Here is a 19,735-nt window from a genome sequence, read left to right as displayed (position 1 = left end):
CCATGATGACCATAATAGTCCCAATTTCCAGATGTTACTCCAGCTCTCTGCCATTTAATCTGCACTGGACCTTAGTTTAAAAAAAACAACAAACTCACAAATGAGGTAGGAGGTTGAAAATCCTGAACACCCAACTAATTACCACATGCCAAGCTTGAAAGCACTCATGCTGCAGATGAAGTTTTTGCTTGTGGGGCATTATAACCATGGTTACAATCTGTTCCTGTTTAAAGATGCAGCCTTTGTCCAAACAGACACCAAAAACCCCTAGTGCATTTTCCTGCTGTATTCCAATAACCCAATGGAAAAGAACTAAGCAACAGTGGCCAGATGAGATGACATTATTGTTTACACTGAAGCTCAAAGTCATAGCTTGGGATTTTCACAGGATGCAAGGATCAGGAATATGTGGCAGAAACTATCTATCCTGTTCAAAAAATTGCAGATTAGAACATTAGAAAATTTTTGACAACAGACCATTCAACCCAACAAAGCTTGCCAAATTCCTATTCACAGTGTGTTGAAATAACTATCGAGTTTAGATTTGCAAGTCCCTAAGGTACTACCCTCAACTACACAAGTAGTTTGTTCCATGTGTCCACAACTCTCTGTGTAAAGAAATGCTTGCTGATGTTAGTCTGAAGTCTCCCCTTAACCAGTCTTCACCAATGGTCCTGTGTCCTTGTTGATGAATTAATTTTGAAGTAGCAGCTGGCATCCACTTTCCTTATGCTTTTAATGATTTTGAACACTCATGTCTCCTCTCCTTCTATATCTACCTGGGCTAAAAACATTTAATTCTTTCAATCTTTCTTCATAGCTCATACCCTACAGACCTGGAATGAGTCTTGTCACCCTTCTCTGGACTCTCTTCAATGCCTTCACATTCCTCACACAATATGGAGGCCAAAATTATAAACTGTATTCAAGGTGAGGCCTCACAAGCACATTATACAGCTTAGGAGAATGTTTCTTGACTTGAACTCCACAAAGCGCATTATATAGCCCAACATTCTATTAGGCTTCCTAATCACTTCTGTGTATTTTCTATATGTTGATAGTGATGAGTCTACCAGGACGGACAAATCCTTCTCATACAGTGCACTTTCTAACTCAAGACCCTTCCCCCAAACTCCAATTGAATATTTATATCTAATATTTCTACTTCCTATATTTAATACTTCACACTTACTTATATTAATTTCATCTGCTATCAGCTCACATCTGGATTTTGTTTAGACTGATTCTGTATTGATTCTGCTGCCTGAATATTATCAGCCCATTCCCCTATTTTTGTGTCATCGGCAAACTTTACTAGTTTATTTGTTATGTGCTTAGCCAAATCATGATGTAAATTAAAAATAGCAGTGGGCCCCAAGTCGATCCCTGTGGAACCCCACTTTTAACAACTACTAGTGTGAAACTCTGGAAAAAGAGTACAGTCAACATTTTAGACTGAGACCCTTCAGTAGGACTGGAGAGAAAAAAAGAGTAGATTTAAAAGGTGAGGGGAGGGAGATGCCAGGTGAAACCAGGCAGGGAAAGGGGTGAAGTAAAGAGCTAGGAAATAAGATTGGTGAAAGAGATACATGGCTGGAGAAGGGGGAATCTTATAGGACAGGCCATGTAAGAAAGAAAAGTGGGGAGGAGCATCAGAGGGAGACGATGGGCAGGCAGGGAGATAAGGTGAAGGAGGGAAAAGGGGATGGGGAATGGTGAAGGAGAGGGAGCCATTACTGGAAATTCAAGAGATCGATGTTCATGCCATCAGGTTGGAGGCTAACCAGACGGAATATAAGGTGTTGTTCCTCTAACCCGAGTGTATTCTCATCACGACAGTAGAGGAGGCCATGGATTGACATATTGGAATGAGAATAGGAAGTAGAATTAAAATGCCAATGGCAGATCCCACTTCTTCTGGCAGACAGAGTACAGGAGGCCCCCATTTTTCAAACGTTGGCTTTACAACAGCTCGCTGTTGCGAAAGACCTATATTAGTTATGTTTTCGCTAGCCGAAGAGTGTTTTCACTTTTACGAAAAAAGGCAGCACGCCTTTGTGTGTGGCTTAGATTTCCAGCATCTGTAGATATTCTCGTCTCTCACTATAACTCGTTTTCTGTTTTTGAGTCAATTCTGCACTGATTCACACACCTTACCCTGAATTCCTACCTCCTGTAATTTCAAAGCTTTCTGAAAGTTCAAGTAAGTGAAATCAACTACTCTACTGTTATCATAAATTTTAGTTGCCTCTTCATAGAACTCCAGCTTATTAGTAAAACATAATTTCCCCTTTCTGAACCCATGCTGGCTTTCTGCTAATGTGCCTGTTCTTATCAGTTGCTTTTCCAACTCATTCTTTATTATTGTTTCCAATACCTTGCCTGCGATACACATTAACCTTACTGATCTATATTTACCAGGGTCAGTGCAGTTGCCCTTCTTATATATCAGGACAACATTAGCCCATTTCTGGTCATTAGGGATTTCACCAGTCTTCAATAACTTTTGAAAAATACACGTTAGGGGTTTGTAGATATAATCACAGACCTCTTTAAGTACCCTTGGATATATGTTGTCTGGCCCCAAAGATTTATTAACTTCCTGCGTTTTCAGCCAAAGCAGGACAGCAGTTTCTAAGATCTTCAAGTCCCTTAAAACAACCTTATTTTTCTTTATACTTACTGGCACATTGCTAACATCTTCACAGGTGAATACTTTAGCGGATACTCTTAACTTGTATGTCGCTACGTCCTTCTCTGCATAATTTAAACACCTCACTATTACTCCTAATACACTTAACTTCCTCGACTTTTCTTTTACTACTAAAATATTGAAAAGCTGTCTTGGTGTCAATCTCAGCAATATCCTTCTCAAGCTGCCTTTTGGCAATCTGAATTTCCCTTTTGACTAAAGCTCTACAGTTAACACCATGACAATCTTTTCTGTATTATTTATATAGCTGGCTTTTCTTTAATCATTTTTAATGTATATCTTAATTCATCCATGTAGTTGATCTATTGTTTTTAATCATTTCTCCCAAACTTGGGTATGAACTTTTCCTGCACTTGCATGTATTATCTCTTTAAATCAACCCCATTGTTCCTCAACTGACCCAATGTCAAGCAGATCCTCCTGGTTTGTCTTCTGAGGTCTTTGCCGCATCTGCACAAACTTTGGCTTTCTGAAATTCAATTTAATGGCCTTGGTTTTTACTGATATACTCTGCCAAAAAACTTCAAGACTAACAATGCTATGATCACTTGTTCCTAATGGCTCAACAACTTTTGTACTCAATTATTACAGAATATCAAATCTAGACAGGCCTCCCCTCTTGTTGGTGCATTAACATACTGGATCAAAAAAAAAACAACCATTCAATGACTCAATGCATTCACTTTCCTGTAATCCATTAGTCACTGGGTACTCCCACTCAATATTTGGGAAATTAAAGTCACCCATAACTAACATCATCCCATCTCACCCTCAGAACTTTTTTTTTAAATATTTTGATAGAGCTCTGATAAGGATGCTGGAAATATGAATCAAAAACAGAAAATGCTGGAAACTCCTGACCTGCTTAACATTTCCAAAAAATAATTATTATTGACCTGTCCCTTTCCCTCTTTAAGGGCTTTAAAATACTTCAGTTTTAAATGTTAAACATAAGAGATTCTGCAGATGCTGTAAGTCTTGAGAAATACATAAAAATTGCCCATAGTCAAGGCGTGGTGAGTATCGTAGTTACTTTTCCCTTGCTTGTATGTGTATCTGTACTCTGTCCCCCATACCGTTTTCCCGTGTATTGTACTGCTGACCCGACTTTTCCCACGCTCGTCTATTCCAAACACGTTTATGCGAATATTGTAGCTGCTTGTGTTGTTCCCAAGGTTTTCTCCCCTTGTAAATAAACTCCTTATTATTAAAACTGTGTGTCCAGAGCGCTTGCCTTTGAGACCCAAAGAATCTGTCTCATTTCCATCACAACAGGAGGGTGATGAAGAGTTACCAGAATTAGAGAAATTGATAGTCATGTCATCAGGTTGGAGGCTACCCAAATGGAATATGAGGTGTTGCTCCAGAGACTGTCATCTTTGTGGCAGTAAAATAGACTATGGACCATCAGGTCAGAATGGCAAGTAAAATTAAAATGGGTGGCCATTGGGAAATAGAAGGTCTCCGCCAGAAACATTAACTGTTCATTTCCCTCCAATAATGTGTAGTTAAAGCATAATGAGCTTTGAAAAGGACTTACGCTACTACTGGGTTGGTCAACAGGAGGGCATCAAGGTCACCACTCTCCAGGGTGGTCATTAGCTTCTTTCCAGTTGACCTGGTGAGCGAGTTGCTTAGTTTTCTGGCTAGTCTCTTGGGAGTGTTGGCAATGGAAGGATCTTCATTCATGCAACAGCTGTACAATTCCAATTTCAACTCAAAATCTGGCTTCACATCATTGCTGTGTAGAAAGTTTACAAAAATTAGCGAGCAACATCGCCACGGTCTGTTGCCAAACTCGGTTCCAAAAAAAATGCACTTCAAGATACAGATTTCCAGAGATTGCAAGCTTGTTTTTAATTGTTCCAATATTCCTTCTGCATGAACAACATCTCTTATTGCTTTGAAGAACTTGCTGGAACTACACCTAAATTCCACATTGCATAATAATGTGTCACCTTTTAATGACATGGTTATACTTAATGGCTGCCAATCAAATTTTTCTTTTGAGCCAAGGCTACAAGGAAAGTCTAACAGCATATGATACCAGTGAACAACAGTAAGGAAATTGAAATGAGGAATAATTTGTCAAAAATGAAAGAAACTTGTACAAACATTACAATTAAACCCAGAATCTAGATGTGGCCACTGACTCATTGATCAGCCATGATCTCAAAATGGCGGTGCAGGCTTGAGCGGGCTACTTCTGCAACTATTGTCTATTGTCTATTGACTCCCTGTACCTCCAAAGGAACAATATTCACTAACGCAGTCTGAAATCAATAGTTATGAAATCCTTGCATAATTAATAAATAAATCTCAAAAATAAGCTGACACTTTGTACATTTTGTAGGAAGTATACCACAAGTACTTCTTAACAACCTTCATGACTCTCAAAAGGAATTATGGACTGTCAGTTCTCAGAAAATTATATGAAAATTCCACATTTAAAATAAAACCACCTTTTTAAATGTTTACATTTCAACTTCTAACTTATGATTAGATTTCAATTCATATTTTGGTTTGATAGGTAGAGCCATTGAGCACAGAAACAGGCCATTTTGGCCCATCTAGTCTGTGCTGAACTACGTTTACAGTGTCCTGTAAAAGTATTCAGCTCCCAACACTTTGTTCACATAAATAAGTATTATATCCAGGGATTTATCAATTTAACTGAGAATTTTTATTTGTGAATCTCATGTTCTTTTTCTCCCCACCCCCACAGTAGAGCCCAAAAAATAGGAAAAATTACAAAGCATGAAAAACTAAAAACTCAGCTGAAAGGTCAGCATTTCAAAAGTATTCGTCCCCTTTACTCAGTACTTAGTTGAACCACCTCTTGCAGCTATCCAAGCCAGAACACTTTTTGGGATAAGCCTCTATTAACTTTGCACAATGTGACAGAGCAAGATTTCCCCCTTCCTCCTTGCAAAATTGCTAGGTTAGCGAGTTCTGGTGGACAGCAATCCTGAAGTCTTGCCAGAGATTTTCGATCAGGTTAAGGTCAGGACTCTGCCTAGGCCACTCAAGGACATCAGTTTTCTTCATTTAAAACTACTCCATGATTGAGTTGGCACTGTGCTTTGGGTTGTTATCCCGCTGAAAGACAAACTTTCTCCTTAGTTTAAGCTTTCTCGCAAAGGCTAGCAGGAATTTATCTAAGATCTCTGTATTTCGCAGCATTCATCTTCCCATCAATCCTGACCAGATTTCCAGTTCCTGAAAAGCATCCCCATAGCACAATGCTACTTCCACCATACTTTACAGTAGGGATAGCATTAGGCTGATGCACAGTATTAGATTTACGCCACACGTACCACTTAGTGTTGAGGCTGAGAAATTCTTTCTGTAAATGTATGTGTTTTTTGCTTTCCAAGAGTTTCATGCTGTGGCTGCCCGGGTGTCACTGTAAAGTGGAGGTTAGCGTGATGCCATTACAGTGGTCACTACTGGGTTCAATTCCTGCTGCTATCTGTATGGAGCTTGTATGGTCTCCCCATGACTGATGGCTTTCTTCTGGGTCCTTCCACATTCCAAAAATATATGGGTCGATAGGTTAATTCGCCAATTAGGCAGTGCGGGTTTGTTGGGCAGGAAGGGCCTGTAACTGCTGTATCTCTAAGTAAGTGTAAGTCAACTTATTATTTTTTTTTAGGTCTTTTTGGTGCTACTTCCAGCACGTTCTTATGCACTTACTGCATGAGAATTGATGCTTGGCTCAGTAGTAATGCTTGTCTCTTATCCCCTTCTTTTAAAGAGATCCTTTCCTTTCACAAACAAAAAGACTAAGGAATAAGAACACTCAAATCCCTTGCCTAACATGCTAAACTCCATCTTACAGGGTGGCATTGAAGATTCCATCATGCTGCTCATGGAGGAGCAGTAGAGATCCTCCCAGTGACCTAGCATTTACCCACCCTTCAAACAGCCCCTAAAACAAATAATCTGGTCAACTCTGCCACTTCTTTTTCTGGAATCCTGCTATGCAAAGATTAGTCTCTGTGTTTTCTGCATGAAAACAGTGACAGTCCCTTAATGGCGCCCTGGCTGGATTTTCAGTTATCCTGTAATTGTGAAAGGTGAGATACCAATGCAGATCTTTCCTTCTTGAAAAAGTACCAAATAGAAATTAAGCTACATATTTCCCTTAATTCATTTATGGCTCATACTCTAGATAAGTGAAGTAGAAGCATATTAAAAGTACTCACAAAATCATCATATCCTCAAAGCAGATGTCAGTGAGAGCCTTATCTACGATGACCATCTCTGTGTCAAAAATCTGAGCTTCAATCTTCAGGAGGCAGAACATAGCAAAGCGCTGGCTCCCTACAATGCAAGAAGGTGAGATTAGTGTCAGAAAATAGATCAGGAAGAGATAAATGCCACAAACAAATGATTGTTTTAATTACTTACTGCCACGGTAGTTAAAGTGATCCGAGTCTCTCCACATTAATGGAATTCGGATATCTACAACAGCAAGAACATATTGGCTCTTTATAATCACAAAACACAATAGAATAAATGAAGAAATGTGTACATCAACTTTAGACATTTTACATGATCGAGGAATAAATTGCCCATTGCTCACAAAATCTGAGATACTGGTGCACTACCAGTAGTTGGAGGGATTCAATGTACAATTGGAAGCATCAATTATATATGTCAGTAACAGCAATCAACGGTGGCCTCATGGGGTAGAGCAACTGGAAGAAACATTATGATGCTGATGGTCATTTTCCCTGTGGCACTGTGTGAACAGGGATTCCGTGCCTGACAATATTACTGGGATATTTAGAAACAAAAGTACAAACAAGATTACTACCAAGAACATCAGGTGGGAAAATATTGAAATGATTAAGATGTACTTATATTGTATCTTTAACATGAAAGATATCCCAAATTGGTTCAGAGGAGAGAGAGAAGACAGTCATTGTCACTAGCTGGAAAGGGTGAGCTATTAGCAGACAGTTCAAACTGCAGTTGTACATCAAATTGCATTGTAGGAGAAGACAATGGTCAGTTGACCAGAGATTTGATGACAAAGGTAGGTTTAAACAATATTCTTAAAGAGAGATGCTAAGAGGCTTACAGAGAATTCCAGTGTTTGTTGCCTGGATGGCTGACTGCAGGGCAGGAATTAGTGGAGTGAATGGGGAAATGCACAGATGCCCAAATGGAATGAGGGCCAATAAATCCAACGATTGCAGACCTAAGATTAGGAAGTGGTGAGCTGGAGCACAAAGGCAAGCATTGAGGTAACCAAGAGCAAACAGATCAGTGAATACAGGGCTACTAAGTAAACAAGGCTCTGCAAGTTAGGATACAGGGTTTCAGATCAACTTGCTTATGGAGATAAGACTGGACAGTTAGCCAGGACAATACTGAAACCATTGCCTCAAGGAATATAATAGCATTGTGCTGACCACTGCAGTACTGTGGTGTCAGAGTTCAGAGTTCATACCGGTATCATCTGAAAAGGAGTCTGCATGTCCACCCCGTGTTCACTCCCACACTCCAAAGACATACTGGGTAGGTTAACTGGTCATTGTGAATTGTCCTGTGATTAGGTTAGGGTTAAATTGGGTTTGTGGGGTGGTGCAGTTCAAAGGACTAGAAGGGCCTGTTCTGCATTGTACCAAGCATCAAAGATACGTAGAAGCAGTGCATGGGATAACACACGGCCTGGCATTTATATAGAGACCTTTGTAAATGGAGAAGTAAAATAAATCAAAATGTGGAATAAATAAAAGCACCAGATATTGCAACTTTTCCAGAACATGGCACACACTCTTTTGTTTCAGCGTCCAAAGACCTGTGGAAAGAAAAAGAAATCCATGATTGAACAGTGGAGCAGACTAGATAGTCTGAATGGCCCAATTGTGCTCCTATATCTTATGGTCTAATACTAAGCACAACTTCAAGAATATTAACTAGAAAGGGCGAGCTATTAAAACACAGCTCAAAGCTGCAGTGGTGCACCATTTTATACTGTAGATGCATTTCTTTACAACTTTTATGAGATGTGCCATTCCCAACAAGTCACAATAGTACAATTACATAAGGCCTTTTTTCAATACTTCAAGAATAAAGGGATACTTGTTTCACTGGCATTAAGCAAGTTAGCCCGTGAGGCACATTTTATTTAAAAAAAAAGTTTTCTGAAAGCAGTATTCCTTTTCTGAAACATCAAACAGATTGTACTTTTCAGATATATTACTTGGCTTTTAATGGTATACATTTTCAAACACACATAGCTTCAAATAGCACCCTTTATCTATAATATTCAGGATGGAGGCGAGGTTTGAAGCTTTCACACAGATACCAGTTCAGCAAAAATAAAGTAGTATTTGTTATGTAAAATATCCACTAGGGCAATACAATTTGAACATGTTTTAAGGCAGTTATTTGGGCTTTTTCTGAAATCATGTGAAAGCTGTAAATGCACATCAGTGCACAGGGTGACATATTAGTGTTGCTTGAGCACGTTAGTGGCTCGTGCAACACCTTACAGCGCCAGTGAAAGCAGTTCAATTTTTGTGGCTTTCTGTAAGGAGTTTGTACATTCTCTCAGTCACCACGTGGGTTTGTTTTCCTGTTCTCTGGTTTCCTCCCACATTTCAAAGATAGACAGGTTAGGGTCAGTAAGCTGTAGTCTTGTTATGTTGGCAACAGAAGCATAGCGACACTCGTGGACTGCCCCAGCACATCCTCGGACTATGTTGTTTATTGATGCAAATGACGTATTTCACCATATTTTTCAATGCACATGTAACAAATAAAACCAATCTTTTCTTGAAGAAAAGTCAAATAAAGAAACAAGCAGCAAATGGAGAATAAATCTACGTGATGTTCAGTTCCAACATACCTCCTTGACACCTTAGCCAGGATTTGACCCTGTGAGTGCTTCTGCAACTCAGCTCTGTAACGGATGATGCGAGCGCTGCAGGTCAGAAGGTTTTTGGCAGCATGTAGCACCTGATCCCGCTGAGTGGACACAGCAAGGAGCTTACAAGTCCCTTCCCGCATCCGACTTTCAAAGTCAATTTTTTCTTGGATATCGGAAACCTGCAAGGAAGTAACGAGAAAATGGGCAGAATGAGAAAGATTTGCATTTATTTAGCACCTTTCCCAAACTCAGAACTCAAACATTTTATAATCAATTTTATACACATTGAAACACTGTGGCAGATGTATTATTGCAGCCAAATTACATACAGGAAATTCCTACGAAGTGCAAGGTGTTAATAGCCAAGCTGCAATGTTAGGCATGGAATAAATATTAACATAGAACATTACAGCATAATACAGACCACTAGCTTTTTAATACAGACCAAGCGTTTTAACATACTCTAATTTTAATCTAATCCTTCCCTCCTATGTAACCCACCAGTTTTCTATCATCTATGTGGCTAGCAGTATTCCTTTCCTTGACCTGAAACAGGCGTGTGTGGGCCATGGCGGTCAAAGCTCAAACTGGGCATGGCACCTGATGACGATGATGATGTGGCTATTGAAGAGTTTATTAAATATCTTTAATATGTCTCAGACTCAGGTTTATTATCACTGGCATGTGTTGAGAAATTTGTTAGCAGCAACAATACAATGCAATACTTGATAATATGGAAAGAAAAAAATAAGTAAATCAATTATAGTAACTATATATGTACATATTGAATAGATTAAAAATAGTGCAAAAACAGAAATAATATATATTAAAAAAGTGAGGTAATGTTCATGGATTCAATGTTCATTTAGGAACCGTATTGCGGAGGGGAAGAAGCTGTTCCTGAATTGCTGAGTGTGTGCCTGCAGGCTTCTCTACTTCTTTCCTGATGGTAACAATAAGAGGGCATGCCCTGGGTGAAGGAGGTCCTTAATAATGGACGTTGCCTTTCTGAAGCACCACTCCTTGAAGAGGTCTTGGATACCAAGGAGGCTAGTACCCAAGATGGAGCTAATTTTACAACTTTCTGCAGGTTCCTTCGGTCCTGTGCAGTAGCCCCCCACCCCCTTCCACCTCGCTCCATATCAGACAGTGATACAGTCAATCAGAATGCTCTCCACAGTACATCTATAGAAATTTTTGAGTGTTTTAGTTGACAAACCAAATCCCCTCAATCTTCTAATGAAACATAGCCATTGTCTTGCCTTCTTGATAGTCGCATTGATATGTTAGGACATAGTTAGATCCTCAGAGATCTTGACACAACTTGAAAATGCTCACACTCTCCACTTCTGATCCTTCTATGAGGATTAGTTTGTGTTCCTTCATCTTACCCTTCCTGAAGTCCACATTCAGCTCCTTCGTCTTACTGACATTGAGTGCAAGGTTGTTGCTGTGATACCACTCAACTAGCTGGTATACCTCACTCCTGTATGCCCTCTCAGCTCCATCTGAGATTCTACCAACAATGGTTGTATCATCAGCAAATTTATAGATGGCATTGGAGCAATATCTAGCCATACAGTCACGGGTATAGAGGGAGAAGAGCAGTGGGCTGAGCACACACCCAAGGTGCACCGGTGATCATTAGTGAGAATATATTACCAAAATCTGCACAGATTCCAGTCTTCTAGCTGGGAAGTTGACAATGCAGTTTCAGAGGGAGATACAGAGGTCCAGATTCTGTAGCTTATCAATCAGAACTGTGGGAACAATGGTGCAAAACACTGAGCTAAAGTCAACGAATAGCATTGTATTGCTCAGATGATCTAAGGCCATGTGAAGAGCCATTGAGGTTGTGTCTGCTGTAGACCTATCATGGTGATAGGTAAATTGCAGTGGGTCCAGGTCCTTGCTGAGTCAGGAGTTCATTCTAGCCATGACCTTAGGCACTGGTGTAATTTTTGCCTTTTTGAAGCAGGTGGGAACTTCCGACTGGAGCAGTGAAAGGTTGAGAATGTCCTTGAATACTCCCGCCAGTTGGTTGACACAATTTTTCAGAGTCTTATCAGGTACTCCATTGGGGCTTGCTGCCTTCTGAGGGTTCACCCTCCTTAAAGACAGCCTAACATCGGCCTCTGAGATAGAAATCACAGGGTCACCAGGTGCAGCAGGGATCTTCGCAGCTGTAGTTATACTCTCCCTTTCAAAGTGAGCATAGAAGGTGTTGAGCTCATCCGGTAGTGAAGCATTGCTGCAATTCATGCTATTGGAGTTAGCTTGTAGGAAGTCATGTCTTGCACACCCTGCTGGAGCTGATGTGCATCCGATGTCACCTCCAACCTTGCTCAGAATTGTTTCTACACTTTTGAAAGCCTTCTACAAATCATACTCTGTGTTCTTCCAGTACCACCACTTCGGCAGTGTTTTCCATGCACCACCCCTCTCTATGTAAATAAAACATCTCCAATATCCACCCCCCCATACTTTCCTCTATTCACCATAAAATTATGCCCCCTTATATTGGCCATTTCTGTCTAGGGGGAGAAAAGTCCCTGGCTAGGCACTCAATCTATGCCTCTTCATCTGGTACACCTCTATCAAGTCACCTCTCATCCTCTGCTCCAAAGAGAAAAGCTCTAGCTTGTTTAACCTATCATTACCCACATCATCAGCTGACTAGTGGTGTGGTGGCATCCGCACCAGACTTTGAGGGGAGTGGTCCCGGTTCAAATCTGCCCAGTTCCTTGCATGCTTTCCATCCTTGCTAGGCTGGGTGTTGAGCTAGCAACGCAGTCTCAAAAAAACCCCAGAAAAATGCTAAAGAAACAGCAAAGTTTTCGACCGATGTGCCACAAGCGCAGAGATGAACAACCACCACCCACAGTGATCAGACCTTTTACATCCATCTGAGGGAGCCAAGATTTTATCAACAATCTTCCTACCCTAAAGTACTCACTGAGCAAAGGCTGACCAATAAACTGTGATTGGTATTTCGTGTTGGAGTTTTCCACTCTTATCAAATAGCACATTTCTTTCGTCACAGAAAAGATTTTCACACGTCTTGCTATAAATGTGTCAGAAGGTACAGTATACTGTGCAGGCACTTGTAAATTTTTATACTCAGTCCACATCATCAAGCTCAACTCCTGGGGTTGTCATGCACAACAGTCTCCAGAGTTTATGGAGAATGATGCAAAAAAAAAATCCAGGTAATTCTATGGGTGAAAAGGCCTTATTAATGAGTGAGATCAGAGGAGAAGAGCCAGACAGGTTCAAGCTGACAGGAAGGAGACTAACTCAACTAGCCACATGTTACAACAGTATTATACAGAAAAGCACCTCTGAATACACGATACATCGAACTTTGAGGCGGACGGACTATAGCAGTACAAGACCACAAACTTGTACTCAGTGATATACTAGGTACAGGAGTTACCAAATAAAGTGATCAATGAGTGTATATAAAATAAATCAAGTAAAGCAAAGAAAGCAAATATTAGTGAGATGGTGCTCAAGGGTTGATTCATAGTCCATTCAGACGTCTGATGGTAGAAGGGAAGATGTTGTTCCTAAAACATTAAGTACATACATCTTTGAACTCTTGTACCTCCTCTCTAATGGCAGTTAATGAGAAGACAGAATGTTCCAGTTGATGGGGGTCCTTACTGATGGACACAACCTTTTGCAGCTTTTTTTAAAACTATGCTTTGGCCCCTCCATCCCAGATAGTGATACAACCAGTTAGAATGCTCCCCATGGCACATCTGCAGTTATTTGCTAATCTTGAAACACAGCTGCTGGATTGCCTTCTTTATAACTGAATTAATATGCTGGGTTCAGGATAATTCTTCAGAGATGTTGATACCCAGGAATGCCAAGGACTAAGTGAACTGTTCATTTCCCCACACATTGAAAGTCTTAGTCCAGATAAAGGAAAACTTAACATAATAGCTGAAATGGAGGTGGGGAGAGGTTAAACTAGTTACAGGGGAATGGGAACCAGAGTACTGGAACAGATAGTGGAGAGAAATGTTGTTAAGAACTCAGACAAAAGTCAGAAAGAAAAAGGTTGAGCATGGACTGAGCTATGTATATTTCAATGCAAGAAGTAACACAGGTTGATGAGCTCAGGGCATGGGTCAACACATGGAATTATGATATTCTAGCTATTAGTGAGACTTGGTTACACGAAGGACAGAACTGGCAGTTCAATATTCCATGGTTCTGATGTTTTAGATGTGACAGAGCAGGTGGGATTAGAGGAGGAGGAGTGGCGTTACTAATCAGGGAAAATGTCATGGCAGTGCTCAGTCAGGACAGACTGGAGAACTCAACTAGTAAAGTGTTATGGATGGAACTGAGGAATAAGACAGGTATGACCATGTTAAATGGGCAATAGAGGAACAGATTTGTAGAGAGATCGCATACTGTCACAAGAGAAAAAAGGCTGTTATGGTGGGTGATTTTAACTTTCCACGTATTCACTGGGACTCCCATACTGTAAAAGGATGAGGTGGGATGGAGTTAATCAAATATGTTTAGGAAAGTTTCCTTAATCAGTACATAGAAGTTTCAATGAGAGAGTATGCCATTAGTGAATGAGGCAGGGCAAGTGACAGTTTGTGTAGGAGAACACTTTACACCTAGAGATCATAATGTCATTAGTTTCAAAGTAAATATGCAAAAAGATAGGTCTGGTCCGCATGCTGAAATTCTAAATTAGAGGAAGGCCAATTTTAACGGTATCAGAAAGGATCTGGCAAGCATGGATTGGGACAACAACACACACAAAATGCTGGTGGAGCACAGCAGGCCAGGCAGCATCTATAGGGAGAAGTATTGTCGACATTTCGGGCTGAGACCCTTCGTCAGGACTAACTGAAAGGAAAGATACTAAGAGATTTGAAAGTAGTGGGGGGAGGGGGAAATGCAAAATGATAGGAGAAGACCGGAGGCGGTGGGATGAAGCTAAGAGCTGGAAAGGTGATTGGTGAAAGTGATACCGAGCTGGAGAAGGGAAAGGATCATGGGACGAGAGGCCTCAGGAGAAAGAAAGGGGGGAAGCACCAGAGGGAGATGGAGAACAGGCAAACAACTAAATATGTCAGGGATGGGGTAAGAAGGGGAGGAGGGGCATTAATGGAAGTTAGAGAAGTCAATGTTCATGCCATCAGATTGGAGGCTACCCAGCCGGTATATAAGGTGTTACATATGGATTGGGACAGGCTGTTTTCCAGGAAAGGCGTACTTGGTAAGTGCAAGGCTTTCAAAAGTGACATTTTGAGAGTACAAATCTTGCATGTGCCAGTCAGAATAAAAGGTCAAGGTAATAGATTTAGGGATCCTTGGTTTTCGAGAGATATTGGTTAAGAAAAAAAAAGGTGCGGCATAGGGAGTTAGGACCAAATGAGGTGCTTATGGAGTATAAGAAATGCAAGAGAACCCTTTAGAAAGAAACCAGGATGGCTAAAGTAAGGCAAGTGGTTGCCCCAGCAGACAAGGTGACGGAGAATACTAAGGGATTCTACAGATATGTTTAAAGCAAAAGGATTGCAACGGACAAAATAGGTCCTCTGGAAGATTAGCATGGTAATCTATGTGTGGATCCAAAAGAGATGGAGCAATCTTAAATTAATTTTTTGCATCTGTATTCACTCAAGAGAAGGCCACAGAATCTACAGAAGTGAGGCAAAGTAGCATTGACTTCATGGACCTGATACAGATTACAGAGGAGGATGTGTTTGCAGTCTTGAGGCAAATTAGGGTGGATAGACCCCCAGGGCCTGACAACGTTTTCTCTTGGACCCTGTAGGAGGCAAGTCCAGAAATTGCTGGGATCCTAGCAGAGATATTTAAATCATCCTTAGCTACAGGTGAGGGACCAGAGGATTAGAGGATAGCCAATGTTGTTCCACTTTTTAAGAAAGGCTTTACAAATAAATCAGGAAATTATATGCTGGTGAGCCTGACATCAGTAGTGGACCTTAGCAAGACATTTGACAAGGTCCAGTATGGGAGGTTGGTTAAGGTGGTTCATTTGCTCAGCATTCACAAGGAGGTAGTAAATTGGATTAGACATTGGCTTTGTGGGAGAAGCCAGAGAGTGGTAGTAGACGGTTGACTCTCCGTCTGGATGCCTGTGACTAGTGGTGTGCTACAGGGATGTGTGCTGGTCCACTGTTGTTTGTCACCTATTTCAACTATCTGGATGATAATGTGGTTAACAGCATCAGCAAATTTGCAGATGACACCAAGATTGGTGGTGTAGTGGACAATGAGGAAGACTATCAAAGCTTGCAGTGGGATCTGGACCAACTGGAAAAGTGAGCTGAACAATGGTAGATGGAATTTAATGCAGACAAGTTTGAGGTGTTGCACTTTGGGTAGACCAACCAGGGTAGGTCTTATAGTGATCAGCAGGGCACTGAGGAGTGCTGTAGAACAAAGGGATCTGGGAATACTGTACAGGTTCATAATTCATTGAAAGTAGCTTCACAGATCGATAGGGTCCTAAAGAAAGCTTTTGGCACATTGGCCTTCAAAAATCAAAGTATTGCATACAGGAGATGGGGTGTCATGTTGAAGTTGCACAAGACATTGGTGAGGCCTAATTAGAGTATTTTGTGCAGTTTTGGACACCTACCTACAGGAAAGGTTTAAATAAAGTTGAAAGAGTGCAGAGAAAATTTACAAGGATGTTGCCAGGCTAGAGAACCTGAGTTATATTGAAAGACTGAATACAGGTAGTCCCTTAGTTACGAATGTTCAACTTACAAACAACTCGTCCTTATGAACTGAGGAAGGAGAACGCCGCCTGCCATTTTAAGTCGGATCGGAATGCCGTTCGGCATTTTAAGTCGTTGCCATTGACACAGTGTTGAGTGTATAACTTTGTATTTGGCTTAAATTTTTCTTAACAAGCTTCACCCTGATGCCCCCCCCCCCACTTTTCCGGTCGGCTGGTGGCGCAGTGAGATCAGTGCCAGGCTCAAGAACGGAGGTTCCTGAGTTCGATCCAGTGACAGACTGCTCCCAAGCGTGCTCTCCATCCGTGCTGGGTTGATGGCGAGCTCCCAACTCAATGTAAAAAAAAAACAGTCACCTCCAGTTTAAATTCCCATGCGGAATATTGTGGAGGATCAAATACCCAAACTCAAACCCAGCACAGTCCCCACTTGTCCCATTTAACCTGTCTCAGTGCGGTGGCCCTTAGGACCCGGCGGAGCTCGGGAGCTGGTGGAGTCTGGGACCCGTCGCCCACAGTGTTTCTGTTCCATTGATGGGAAACGATCATGACTGAAAATAAAGTGGAAATAATAGTGTTTGGAAAGAGGTGAAATGTTATCGGTCATTGGAAAAGCATTAGGCTACAATCGGTCAACGACCGTAACAATTTTAAAGGATAAAGGATGAAGTGAGAATAATGGAACATGTGAAAGGCCCTGCCCCGATGAAAGCTACAACTATTACTAAGCAACGCAGTGGTTTAATTATTGGAATACATATGTTTCCTAAGTGTCTTATATGCATTGAAAGGTAAAATATATACTATATACTAAGTTTGATTAACTGACGCCAAATAATACTGAATGTACTTGTTTTGACTTATGTACAAATCTGACTTAAAGACAGACTCAGGAACGGAACTCGTTTGTAACCCAGGGACTGCCTGTAGGTTAGGACTTTATTTCTTGGAAACGTATAAAACTGAGTGGAAATTTGATAGAGGTATTCAAAATTATGAGGGCTATAGATAGGGTAAATGCAAGCAGGCTTTATCCACTGAGGTTGGGTAGGACTACAATTAGAGATCATGGGTTAAGGGTGAAAGGTGAAAAGGTTAAGGCAATCATGATGGTAAATTTCTTCACTCAGAGGGTTGTGAGAGTGTAGAATGAGCTGCCAGTCAAAGTGGTACATGTGAGCTTGATTTCAACATTTAAGAGGAGCTTGGATCGATACATGGATGGTAGGGGTATGGAGGGCTCTGGCTCCGGTGCAGGTTGATGGGAGTAGGCAGTTGAAATGATTTGGCACAGACGAGATGTGCCAAGGAGCCTTTTTCCGTCCTGTACTTTTCTATGACTCTATAACTAGGTATAGAGGAAGAAGAGTCAAAGGAATGCATCACAGAAAAAGGTTATTTGGTCCATAAGCTCCCATTTACATTCATCATTCATTAATCCTGTTCTGTTCTCGCTACATTCCCATCACACAACTACACACATGGGGCAATTAACAGTGGCCAACTGGTCTCTGGGATGTGGAAGAAAACCCTGGTTCCACAGGGAGAACATGCTAATTGCCCACAGACCACCACCCTTCACTCAGATCAAGATGGAACTCAGGTCCCTGGAACTATTGGGCAATCGCTCTAACTGAACATTGAGATACAGTGCACAACCTTGAAACAAATGTGGCCACGTTGCCATCCAGCCAAAGTAAAAGCACGGCAGGAAGGAGACTAGATCGCAGGAGCTGTACCCCTGCATGAAACTGGCTAGAGTGCGGAACACTTTACTCAATGGGTAGCTATTACATCATGCCTTCAGGGCCTGAGTTACCTCTTCTTATTAGGGAGCCAACAGTGGCAGGTGCAGCAAGGAAAATAGCTATCAATTATTCAGATCATCAATCCTTGTTATATTTGAGAGAAAAATATTGGCTGGGATAAAGAGAGAACACCTCTTTTCTTTTTTGAACAATGTGTTAGGATTTAAATTCACATACAAATTCCAAATATCCAAGTACTTGAATGGATCATGTTACAATGCGAGAAGGATTTTGAACATGGAACACTACAGCAAAGTACAGGCCCTTTAGCCCACGGAGTTGTGCTGACCTACTCTGAGGTCAATCCTTCTACATTCATTTTCCTATCATCCATCTACCTACCTAATATTCAGACCATGACCACGGAAATATAGATTCCAGCAGATGGCAGAAATGTAGACTCCATTTGTATAGCTCATCAATTCTTCAACAGCATTTATTCTGGGAGACAATAAGCTAACATCTACGCAAGAGTCTTTTTAGCGTTGGCACAAAAATTCAATCAAACTGTTATTTGTGTAGCTCAGAACCCAGGAATAACTGTCAGCACAATAGTTTAACATTGAGCAAGATTATTTCATATTTTCTAGAAGTCTGATGCCATAATTACTGATGCACAAGTGAAGAGACACCAGATTCACAGTAAAATTAAACCTTTTTAGCCAAGTACAAGTACTACTATATTGTAGACCTGTAATTGTTTTGCCCTTTACCATCAATACCAGTAAAATGATGACATGTTCATATGGACATCCTCAGATGGTAAACTGTTACTGTAAGAGATCTTGAAATGAATTAAATATTTTAACAAAGTGGAACTTCCCATAAAATCTAGTCTAAAGCAACTGGCTGCCACTTTTGCACTTTGAAATTCATGCAGGGTTTCCCAATAGATACCACAGCACAAAAACTGACCCCAACTCAGTACTAAATAACCTCACTTAGAAGAATATAAGCTGTTTGAGGAGTGTGTTGGTGAAGACAGACTTTATAATCATTTAGCACAGTAACAGCCCCTTCACCCTACTCTGTCCATTCCAGCCACCTAGTGTCCATCTACCAACATTTCATCACAAAGTGCTCGTTTAGATACTTAAATGTTACGAGAATCAGGTGTGTCGTGTCATTGGTGTCTAGGACTCCAAGAGATCATTGAAGCGGAGTGGAGAGAGCACAGAAATTCACTTCCTCTTTCCACAGATGCCACCTGACCTTAATTGTGTTTTCAGCATTTTCTTATTTGCAGATACCAGCATCTACAGTACTTTATTTTCATCCTGAAGCCGAACCTTCAATGAGGAAACATACAAAGAGGAAACAGAGCAGATGGAATAACGACAACTTGAATCTCAATGTGGACAAGGCTAAGGAGATGATTGTGGACTTTAGGAAGATGCAGGCTGACCACTCCTCACTATACAAACAGTACATGGCTCATCTGTGGAGGCAGTTAGGAGAACCAGGTTTCTGGGAGGGCACATAGATTCCCTTAACTCTACCTCTTTGGTCAAGAAAGCACAGCAGCATCTTCACTTCCTGAAGAGACTCAGGTGAGTCTCATCCCTCCATTCTAACCAATTTTT

The 19,735-nt window shown here is 41.0% G+C and overlaps 1 protein-coding gene across 3 annotated transcripts in view; it reads right to left on the bottom strand.

Annotated features, from left to right (window-relative positions):
* Window positions 1-19,735, bottom strand: part of rtkn2 (rhotekin 2) — a 47,975-nt gene that overhangs the window by 23,187 nt on the left and 5,053 nt on the right. For 2 of the 3 annotated variants that reach the window (XM_059947367.1, XM_059947366.1), the window contains exons 2-6: window positions 9,579-9,778; window positions 8,467-8,525; window positions 7,127-7,180; window positions 6,922-7,039; window positions 4,254-4,454 (exon numbers count right to left, since the gene is read on the bottom strand). In XM_059947367.1, coding sequence (XP_059803350.1) covers window positions 4,254-4,454; window positions 6,922-7,039; window positions 7,127-7,180; window positions 8,467-8,525; window positions 9,579-9,739 — 593 coding nt within the window. In that variant the 5' untranslated portion in view covers window positions 9,740-9,778. Of the gene's footprint in view, window positions 1-4,253; window positions 4,455-6,917; window positions 7,040-7,126; window positions 7,181-8,466; window positions 8,526-9,578; window positions 9,779-19,735 lie in introns of those variants that run through there. The other variant, XM_059947368.1, reaches the window with a different exon arrangement.

The sequence above is a fragment of the Hypanus sabinus genome, chromosome 22, assembly GCF_030144855.1.
Source record: "Hypanus sabinus isolate sHypSab1 chromosome 22, sHypSab1.hap1, whole genome shotgun sequence".
NCBI classification, from domain to species: domain Eukaryota; kingdom Metazoa; phylum Chordata; class Chondrichthyes; order Myliobatiformes; family Dasyatidae; genus Hypanus; species Hypanus sabinus.
Note: the sequence above shows the minus strand (reverse complement) of the source record. Positions and strands in the feature narration are given on the sequence as shown.